At 36.9% G+C, this 11,463-nt stretch overlaps 1 protein-coding gene across 1 annotated transcript in view; it reads left to right on the top strand.

Moving 5' to 3' along the window:
• The first annotated feature begins 174 nt into the window (after positions 1-174).
• The window catches only part of LOC127585001 (phosphopentomutase-like), a 30,347-nt gene continuing 19,058 nt past the window's right edge, over positions 175-11,463 (top strand). Inside the window, 6 exon segments of the mRNA XM_052042109.1 lie at positions 175-312; positions 1,790-1,957; positions 2,596-2,627; positions 2,629-2,700; positions 5,472-5,556; positions 10,805-10,888. Of these exon segments, the coding sequence (XP_051898069.1) occupies positions 256-312; positions 1,790-1,957; positions 2,596-2,627; positions 2,629-2,700; positions 5,472-5,556; positions 10,805-10,888 (498 nt within the window). The 5' untranslated portion in view covers positions 175-255.

Below are 11,463 nucleotides of genomic sequence, written 5' to 3'. Positions count from 1 at the left end.
GCTGATGGTTAGAATCGGAATCCGGCGGCGATTGGTCAGTGTGCGACCATCTGGCGCTGACTGGTTGGAATCGGAATCCGGCGGTGATTGGTCAGTGTGTGGCTCCCTGGCGCTGATTGGTGAGTAACACGAGGTCTGGCTGGTAAGGGTGTGCTGATTGGTCAGCGAGCGAGGCATTGGGCGTTAATTGGTCAGGGAGTACAGGTCCAGCGCGGCGGTGGTGGTGGTGTGTTGCGGGGAGCAGAACGTGTCGGAATGGCCTCGAATGATGAGCTTGATCGGGCGATCGTGCAGTGGCTGCAGTGGGACAAGGTGAGAGGAGGCCGAGGAGCGGGGTTGAGTCGGAGAGGGGGAGGCTGGTTAGGGGGCAACTGCTGGGATCCGACTCAGCCTCCGCGTTGTGACAGGGGAGGGCAGGGCAGCTGCTGCTGGACGCTGTCACTTCTCGGGTACATTTTGCATTCGTCTCTGTTCCTTTGAAAGTGCGTCCGACCAATAACTCTTTCCTCTCAAAATGTTCCACCGCACACTTAGCCACTGTTTTAATTACACCTGCCATCTGTTTGCTTGTTCTGACCGTTCATTTTCGTCTCCCCGAAATGTAATCTCTTCGGTTTATTTTTATTGTCAACAGCAAGCGTTGATGTTTTTGTTTTGAGTCCCCTCCACTCAAATATCTGGATAAATGGTGGGAACTTTTCTCCGTTCCGGCAACCGTCCACTTATTAATCGGAACTTTCTTCCATGTTTGTCCACCAATTTTCCATGAAGTGGACAATCATTTAACCCTGCATTGAAGGTCTGAGTTTTACGCCAGTTACAGGAAACTTGATAGAAATAGTTGATCAGTGTGATTTTTGCAATCATTGGGAAGTACTGGAGATTTTCAGGTTGACTTCAAAAGGTTTCATAGATTTCTGATATTAAACTAATTGAGTTTATTGAGAAGGTAACTAGGTATGATATTTCTGTTCGTGGTGTATGCCTGTATTCTTAAAAAGTGTTCAATCAGATGTTATAGCATCTGCTCTCCAATGTGAATGTTACCAGTGTTTTCTGTTTATGTATTGTATAAACATTCTTTCTAAGACCAGAAATAATGCTGGTTGAAATCTCACAAGCAGAGGACTGTTATTAACAGGAATGAATATGAATGCAGAAAAAGGGTTGGTCACTAATTATTCCACAGTACTCTTCCCCTACTAATGCTGCTTATCATTTCTGTCACTATTTGCTTTAGTGAATTAAATGAACAATGCTTGCATTCATTTATAAAGAAATGTGGATTGAATTTAGGAATTCAGATAATAGGTTGAATGCTGTTTTGGATTAGTTATGGAAAACTAGTGTGTTTGTGACAAATTTTGCTATCAACTACTTTTCTAAAGGACAAATGAAACCTGGGTGCACATTTGAACTAATAGCAAAAGTTTTCCAGTAAAATTGAATGCCAGTAAAAGTGTTTCACTGCATCATTTGAAATGATAAGTTTCTGTTTTTCTACCTTGTATTCTGATTTACACGTCATCATTGGCTATAATGCAAGTCTCCTTCATCAGAGGTAAATAAATCCAGTGTGATTTGACCAGATATAACCGATGTTAGTTTCAATTCTGGACCCAGAAACTTGATTGTAAAGAACATAACAACAGCAATTATCAATTAAAATTATGTTTTTCAAACATTTACAAAAGAATCATTGCTGTTGTTCTGTAACTAGTCAAAGTATTGCGTAATGCTGCTTACCTAGCAAATGTTTGAACTCATGATTTTTCTTTTGCTTTTCTAGAATCCTAAAACATTAGCAGAAGTTAGACAGCAGAACTGTGATGGGAACATTGAACAGCTTAAAAAATATTTTGGGTCCAGGATGCTCTTTGGAACAGCAGGGTTACGATCAGTCATGGGACCAGGATTTTCTTGCATGAATGACCTGACCATTATTCAGACTACCCAGGTAAATTGTTTGAGCATGATTCAGATATGGTATTGAACTATAATTTCATTCCATATAGTTCAGAGGTGACTTAAGTTCTACAGGCATTTGGTCAGTTTGTAGGGCAGGAAGAGCTTTGTCTAGGAAATACATATTCCCTAAAATGTGATCTAGTTAACAATCAGATGATTTGACTTTCTATCAAAGCTTCTATCAAAGCTACATGACAAAAAAAAACACACTGCACTGATAAACTATGTATTTTTTATTATTATTTTGAAACCAGTGAATGCAGTGCTTTTATTAATCCATCAGATAAAATGTGTGAACTGAGGTGTGATATTAGAAAATATGGTAAATGCACTCAGAAGTCAGCAAGAGATTTGTATGCTGCTGCAATGAATTTGGCTGTAATAATGGCTGCAGTTTTTCATTAAAAAATTCTGAACTGTTGCCAGATATGTTTAGTAACATCTGTATTTTCAAGTGGGATTGATTCTATGCAGAATTAATTAATTTTTAATCAGTTATGAGTAGAATTAATTTTTAACAGCCGTATGCTAGAGTGCATTATTTACAAAAAGAAGCCTCAGCACTGAATGTAGAAGGCCTGTTGGAACAAATTTACATACCCAATAATTATTTCTATCTTATTCCAGGGTTTGTGTCGATATCTGGAAAATCATTTCCAGATGTAAAGACAGAGGTGTAGTGATTGGGTTTGATGCACGTGCTCATCCTCCCAGTGGAAGCAGTAGTCAAAGGTGAAGTTTATTTTGTCAAGGAATGAATTAATTTTCTGTGTATTTTGTAATTTTTTTCAATACCAATGTGTGTAAGAAAATAGTTTATTTTCAAAGAGCCTCCTCAATGTTATGTATTGAAGTGTATAATTGTACCAGATTGAAGGGAGAAGTTAACTTGGCCACTGAATCTCTGTAAATGAAAATCTGTGTCAATATCACAGACTGATGATCTGGTCTGTTTCGATGCAGACAAAGAAAGCAAGTTGCTCAATGTTGTAGAACTTGGTATTGGGTTTGGAAGGTTGCAATGAGCTCAGTTCCTCAAGCTTGCGTTCAGCCTCTTTATAACAGTACGGGAAGCCACAGACTGGTCAGAATGCCAGTGAGAGAGAGAATTAAAATGACAGGCAACAGGAACCTCAAGTCATCACTACAGACTGAATGCTGGTGCTCTGCAAAGAAATTGCCCAGTCTGTGTTTGTTTCTTGCAATGTAGAGGAGATCACGTTGTAAGGACCAAATGCAGTACACTAGATTGGAAGAACGAGCTGTAACTTCACTTCATAGGGCTATTTGTGAAAGAACAGGTATTGTCTGCTGTGCTTGTATGGGGAAAGTGACATAAGAAGGGGACTGATTGGTGAAGATGGAAGAGCAGGTCAAGAAGTCAAAATGTGTGTGGAGGGGAGAGAATGTGTGTGTGTCTGGTTGTGGAATCTTGTTGGCACTGGTGGAAGTCACACAGGCTGATCTGTGGAAAACAGACTGGTGGGGTTATAAGGTTTGCAGTGTAGAAACTCTGTCAAGGAGGTGAGTGAGGAAGTACAGGAAATAGAATAATCATGAGATCTGTTAATTTTGTTGGAAGGGAAACCACAGTTCAGGAAGAAGGAAGGCATCTCAGGCACCTATGTGGAAAATACCATTATTGGTGCAAATGCAATGGAGATGGAGGAGCTGGGAGAAAGAATAAAGTCCTTGCAGGAGACAGGGGTGGGAGCAAGTATAGTCAAGATTGCTATGGGAGTCTGTAGGCTTATAATGGATATTTGTCACCAGCTTATTCCGTGAGATGGAGAGATCCAAGTGGGGAAGTGAGGAGATGGAACATGTGAGAGCAGTGTGGAAATAATGCAAGTTTAGAATTTGATGAGGACAGGAAGCCTCGTCTACAGGATGGATTGGAAAGGAGTTCAGGGAGGGGCCCCCCAAGTAGGAGTGAAGCAAAAACAAAACTCTCCATATATCCCACAAAAAGGCAAACCACTTGTGCTCATGTGAGTTTCCATTGCTATATCTTTTAATGGGGAGAAAGTGAATGGAATTGAAATAGAAACAGTTTCATGTGTTCAGCAAGGCAAATGATTGTGTTGGTGGAGGGGAACTGTTCAAGGAAGAAGCAGAGGGTCCACAGACTGTCCAGGTGTGGGATGGAAATGTGGAAGGACTGTACATCCATTTTAATCATTAGTGATTGGGACCAGGTAGTAGGAAGCTGTCAAAGTGGCAGGGGGTAATTACAGGTGTTATAGGTATGTAGGAGGGGACTGAACCAGGGGAGAAAGGATGGTGTCAAGATAGCAAGCAAGAAGTTTTGAGGTGCAAGTTCAAGCTGAAACAATGGGTCTGCTGGGACAATTTTGCTTGTGGATCTTGGGCAGGAGGTAAAAATGTTAAATGAGGCCCACTGTAACCTTAAGAAAACAGCACGTTGTCTTCTGTCTAGGCACATTACAACCTTCCAGACTCTATATTCAGGTAACTTGTTTTTCTGCTTGGCCTGTCTTATAGCCCTGCATTTTGTACCTTTTTTTTTAATTACTGTTTCCTATGGGCAACCCCAACTTCACTCTATTAGAGAGATTTCTTTTGTCCTCTCCATTCTCTTTCTCTTCTTCCCCACCCCTTCAGTGCAACTCAAAGCTAGCATGTTTTCTCCCTTTCTCACTTCTGTTGGAAGGTCTTTGGCCTAACTTTCTCTCTTTCCACAGATGTGTGACCTGCTGAGTGTTTCTGTTTTTATTTCAGATTTTCAGCATCTGCAGTGGTTTTGATTCTGCAGCTGGGAAGTGGTTGGCAGGGCATGGCCAGTATCTTTGGGACTTTGTGTCTGGATGGGAATCTTTAAACTTGCTGGCATATTGAGAATTGTCATCAGTTTGGTGCAGAACTGCTGCCAAAATCTGGTGTATTATTTTTGATGAAGCTACTTCCAGCTCTATTAGTCTTGTATATATCATGGTCTTTTAACACTGGTCAGGGAATAGACTATTATGTTTTGAAATATTGGCTCTGCTGGTTGGTGAAAGACTGTACATCTGCCATTAGTTTTGCACAGAAACCTGAACAGAAACCTTTGTTTTTGGAAAATCGGTTCAAACTAGACTTGGGTACTGATTTTGAGCACAAATTTTAAGGCCTTTTTACGTGGATTTATCAGTATATCTTTTAGTATTTTTTATGTGAACTTCCCTTATTATCTAGTTCACATTTTAGTTTTCATCACACATTTGATTGAGAAAATAATATGGTTAACTACCATTTTTCATTGAACCAGTTCAGTAAAGTGTTGCCCAGTCCAATTATCTAAATTGTTTGCTAATGAAACTTCCATAATGAATAAAATGACTTCTTTTTGTAAGTATTTTCTGTGTTGATATGAAGTGCTGGAATGCATTTGAAACAGGTTTAAAATTTTTCTATTTAAAGATTAGCATTAATCAAAAATGTCTTTTTTTTCCCCTTAACTTTTAAATTTTAAAGCTAACTTTTTTTCTTTGATTTTTCAGATTTGCCCGATTTGCTGCCACTGTTCTGATTAGCCAAGGTATTCCTGTGTATCTTTTCTCTCAGATTACTCCAACACCACTTGTGGTATGTATTCACTAATGTGTATGTGTCTTGTGTACTCCTTACTGGTTTCTGGACTTGAGTAAAGTTTGATAGAAAACAGCAGTTTGAAACTGTCTGGGTTTAAATTATAATGATCATTATTTTCTTGGTAACATGATTTTTTTCCCCTCAATTGTTCATCCTCTCGTACAAAGGTGAATTGCTTGAAGGTTTCAGTGAATGGAGAGGACATAATGAGAGGTAAGCAGGCAGTGTAGAGTTGAGTACTGAATTAACAAATGTGAAAAATTTAAGAGTAGGGGTGAGCTGTCAGTTATTGGCATAGAATGTGAACAATAGAATGGATAAGTGAAGAGATCAGATAAGAATATAATTGGCCTGAGGAGCCTTAATGGGAACTTTAACATAAATTAGAATAAGCAGACCAATTCACGTCAGAATGTCAAATTTTGGGATACAATTTTTCCCAGGTTAACATAGGAGTTGGGTTCCTAAAGAATCTTTCATTATGCAAAAATTTGATTCGTGGGCAGTACTGTCAATCCTTAACTTTCGCAGAGGATACCAGTTGCCATGGATGGTAAGAAAAGTCAATGTCCTTCCAGTAAAGATGCAGTAAGTCAAAAGCAAGGTTGTTTTGACAAGCTGAAACTTGCAAGTCATTCATCCAATGGCCATTGTTGCCAAATAGAAGAATGCAAGTGCTCAAGATGGGATGCTTATCCCCATTTTAATTTGATTATTTCACAGACTCCTTCCCATTAATCTAATCAAATAGAGTGTTAATGGTTTTCATGGACACCAAATGTGTTCTTTCTCTTTGCTTTCATGATAAAGTAAATAAAATAGAAGCTTTTTTTTTCTTGCTAAGATTCAGTAAGCAAATTCATTAACTGGGGGAGACCTCCAGTATTCTGCAGCAAGATGTCCTGGTAGCCACAAGGGGGCAGGTATTCAAACCAGATTCAATTGATAGATAAATATTCACACACTGAAAATCTTTTTAAAAATAACATAATATTATGAAGTTCAAATAATGACTATTGTGCGTTTCTATATCATATGAAGTCACTTGTTTAAAAGGTTAAAAAGTAGAGACGGTACTAAAATTATAGATTTTTTAAGTGACTTTTAATCCTCATCAATTTGCAGATAGTAATGGATCTGTAAATTGATATGAGAAAGCATACAAGAAAATAATTAATGTGATAGAGAATCAGCCTCTGATTAGAATAAAGGAACTGGTACAATTCTAATTACTGGAACTTTCCAAAGATTTGACAGCAAACAATGTTGGTGAGGGAGTTTCCCCAAAGGCAGTTTGATGGCAAAATGAACTCTTTCAGTGCTCTGATTGAAAGTAACGGCATGACCAAAATGTGCGTAAGTTTCCTGGACCAGATTGGATACTTGGCTAGCTAACTTTATTGACCTTTCTCTTCCTTCTTCAGAAGGCTAAGCCAAAGCTACCGTTGCTTCTGCTCTGGAGAGGTGTTTATTCCTCCTTCTGATTGGGATGCAGGCTGGATATTTATCCTTTTAATCATAGCCAGATGTAGTTTATAGTTCATTTTGTTACAACAATATCTGAGACTCTGGTCTTCCCTATAACCTATGGTCTTCAATATAACTCTATGTAATCTACATAAGTGTGTCCTGGATAAATTAACTTGTTCCTCTGTAAATTTGCTTTTGGCATCTGAGGACTTTATATTTTAACTCCTCTTGTAAAATTCCTGGAAGTCCCATTAAATTCTTCCTGTGTGTATGATGTCTTCAGAAAGTTCAAACAAACTCCTTTGATTTCCCTTCATGTCACAGTTTTTATCTATTCGGGTAGTGTTTATTTTGCATTTGACTTCTGTTCCCTATCCCTACTTTTACAATTTTACTACACTGGTTTTAGGTATTGATCATACTGTGTCTCTAACTTACACAATCCGTAATTGCCTACACATTATTACCTATTACATCAAAATTATCAACAATTTCCTGAATCTTCCGACCCCTTTCCATCCACAACTGCTCTTCAGGTTTTGGGATTTTTTGTTGGACTTCAGCCTTCAGGTGCCTGAGATGCTCTTTCCCATGAGGCATGATGGAATTTGTAATCCAAGAATGTCTTGAGTTTATGGTTAATTAGCTCATTGATCTCCTAATCGTCCTCATCAAACCTGTTTTCTGGCAGAGTCAAAAGCTTCTTAACTGCTAATCATGGTGGAATTCAAAGCCTTTGGGGCAATGTGTGGGTATTCTACTGCCCTTGTTGGTTGGGAGTTATCAAGTTGTCAATGAGGTGCTGACTGAAAGGAACTTTCTTTGCAGAGTCCTTGAGACTTCTGAAGCAGTCGCTGCTTACCACTACTGATTTTTCTGACTCTGAAGGTTGTAAAATTTCAGATCAAGGTCATAATGAGCACTTACCAAATTAAGTAAACGTATGACTAACCCAATTGTTAAACATATAATACGAATATGGTTTCAATTTCGTAAATTTTTTGGATTGAATAAATTTAATTTGTCAAGTCCCATTCAATCTAATTTTTTCTTTCATCCATTCAGAGCTGACTCAGCTTTTTCCATATGGAAAAGGAAGGGAATATAGTATGTTTTCGTGATCTATTGATTGATAACTGTTTTTCATCTTTTGAACAATTGTCTAATAAATATAATTTGCCGAGATCACACTTTTTTGATATTTGCAGATTAGAAATTTCTTTAAAAACTACTATACCCTCTTTTCCAACACCTTACAAAATTGAAACTACGGAAAAAATTTTAGGTCTTAATCCTTATCAGAAGGGCTTGATAGCAATAATTTACAATTTAATTATGAAAATACGTCTAGAATCATTAGACAAAACTAAGAATGAATGGGAAAGTGAACTCCAGACATCTATACCTATAGAGGCTTGGAAGAAAATTCTTCATTTAGTTAATACATCTTCAATGTGTGCCAGACACTCTTTGATACAGTTTAAGGTAGCCCACAGGACCCATATGTCCAAAGATAAGTTAGCTCGTTTTTATAACCATTATAAATCCTATATGTGACAGATGTAAATCGAATGTGGCTTCTTTGACACATATGTTTTGGTCCTGTCCTCTTCTGGAAAAATATTGGAAAGACATTTTTAACATTATTTCAAATGTATTGAAGATTGATTTACAACCACACCCTATCACTGCAATTTTTGGATTACCAGGGATAGAGTCTGGCCATTTATCTGCTTCCGCTAATCGTATGATTGCCTTTATTACATTAATGGCCAAAAGATCCATTTTGCTTAAATGGAAGGATCCAATACCCCCTACTACTTTTCAATGGTTTTCTCAAACTATATCATGTTTAAACTTGGAAAAAATTAGGAGTGGTACTGTTGATCCTTTGCTTAAATTTGGAGTCCATTTATTCAATATTTTCACATGATGTAGATCCCCTTTCAATAACTTTCCAACTTGGAGGAATGGACTTGATGACATAATATTGCTCTGTTTCTACTGAGAAATTTTAGCCCAGTTTTTTTTTCATTTTTTTGTCGTTTGTTTTTTTTAAAGTTTTTTTTGTTTAGTTTATATTGTTTATAACTTTTCTTATTGATTTGGGTTTTTTTAAATTTATATAATAAATCTTCTTCTTTCCTTTCTTTTATATTATATTCATTTCTTAAAAGATCATTGGATCTACAGATTTTTTTAATATTTTATTGTTCTTTATGATTGTCTATACTATGATTGTTATCCTGATCTCTTTGTATTACATGTATAAATATTGATGCTATATATCAATCTGTATTAATTTGAAAACTAATAAAAAGATTGGGAAAAAAAGTCATAATGAGTAACGGGTCATAAAGCTTAACTTGGACTCAAATATAAAGCATAGTTGCTGCAATTCTTTGTACCTGAGACTGTACATACAGATGAACTAAAGTACTGTATGAATAGTGTAATCTACATTCTCACTGTAAAGCTCAATGATTGCATTCATTATTCATCAATTATGCAAAAATTGATCATTAGTAATGTCTTATTATAACAAGGATCTTAAAAGTAATTGCATACATATTTGTGCTTCAGTATCTCTGGTACAACAACACGAGAATCCTGCAAGAATTAAGGATTTAGTTACATTCATAGATTCAAATAACAACTATTGAGCTTTCTATATCATTATAAAATCACTTGATTAGTTTAACATCTTATGACCTCTGCCAATTTTCCACTAATTTGCTCTGCGTTCCTTTCTATTTGCTTCTGACACTGGAGGCTCATTTGACTGGTGGTTTGTCTGTCACCAAGACCTATTTTCAGTCCTGCTTCAACCATCTCCTGCTGAAACCTTTATACTTTTATTATCTCAGACTCAGCTATTCCAGTAACTCTTGGCTTGTTTCCCACTTTCCACCCATTGTAAACTTCAGCCCATTCTGAGTTCTTTTTCTATCGTAACTTGCACCTTATCCCAGTCGTCCATCACTCCTCTTGATGGCATAAATTGGCTTCGGTCAATCAATGCCTTTAATTTGAAACTCTCATTCTTTTGTTCATGGTCTGTGCATCTAAATCTCTCATTCTTCCTTGGGATAGTATTTGAAACCTGCTTTTAGTCCTGTCTTCTTAGCTCAGTTTGTTTTCCTTTCCGTAGTGTTCCTGTGAAATACCTTTTTTGGATTTGCAAAGCTATATTAAAGGCATTGTATAAGTGAGAGTTATATTTGACTCTCTTCGTGACCTTGGGATGTCTAGACAGATATGGCCAAAGTACTCTTGACCTTGCACTCATCGGTGTAATGTGTGAAACAACTTTCCATAAGTGGTGTCGAAATAAATGATTAAATTGTGTTTTAGGTGTTTGTTGAGGGATAATTGTCGTCTTATCAAAGATGACACTGATTATGCAGCAATCATACAACAACATATATAAACAATGAAATAAATGTGTTCAGATTTCCAGAATGGAGAATTAAGATTCAGAGGTGAGAGTGGTGCTTCTGAGCCCAATGAAAAAACATTTAGAACCATCCAAATTTTTATGAATCTCTCCAACTTCAGAAGATATCAAATCAATGAGAGTGAACCTCTTGAAATTTAATTCATTGTTATCAGAAACTTCTAAATGATTATCAGAACAATGTAATATCTAGTGTATCAAAATTCAACTTTTGTAAATTATATTTGCACTTGTTATACATAAATTTCTACTATTGGTTTATAACTGACAGTTCCTCCTTTAAATATAACTGTTTCTGTCCAACTTTTTTTCTAGCCTTTTACTGTATCCCAGTTGAAGCTGTGTGCTGGAATAATGGTAACAGCATCTCACAACCCCAAGCAGGATAATGGTTATAAGGTAAATATGCAGTTCTTTGTGCAATACTGTCACTTTACCCAAATCCATTAGTTGATAAATCAGTTCAGTTTTTCTCCTAGTTTGAATGTATTGTGATGAAGTACTGAGTCTGTACAATGATTTGTGTAAATGGTTATTGTACAGCAATTCTATTGTAAGTAGAGTGCAAAAGCACTTTGAATTGCAGTGGCAGATTGACAAAAATGAATGGCAGACCAAGAATTTGTCTGTGTCAATACTTAAGTGTGATGCAATTTTTTTTCTCCCCCCCCATTCCTCAGCCATCTGCGCACTGACAGCGAAATAAGATAATCCCACATATAATGACTTTAGTTTCATTTAGGCTTTAGTACTTCACAATGAGCCAATAGTAGTAGGAATGGGATTTCTGCATTCCTTCTGATATCTGAAGCAGGAAAATCTTTGGGCAATTAACCAATAGCATCAACAAAATTGAAAACCTTTTTACTGATTATTAAGCTTTGTACAGGATTCTGTTGGGTTCATATTCTCTTGTTCAAACAATTTAATTTTATTCAGTGTGGTTTTTTTTATTCCACTTTTGTTTTGCATGA

The sequence above is a fragment of the Pristis pectinata genome, chromosome 2, assembly GCF_009764475.1.
Source record: "Pristis pectinata isolate sPriPec2 chromosome 2, sPriPec2.1.pri, whole genome shotgun sequence".
In the NCBI taxonomy this organism is placed as follows: Eukaryota; Metazoa; Chordata; class Chondrichthyes; order Rhinopristiformes; family Pristidae; genus Pristis; species Pristis pectinata.
The sequence above is the reverse complement of the archived record's forward strand: the minus strand, read 5'-3'. Positions and strand labels throughout refer to the sequence as shown.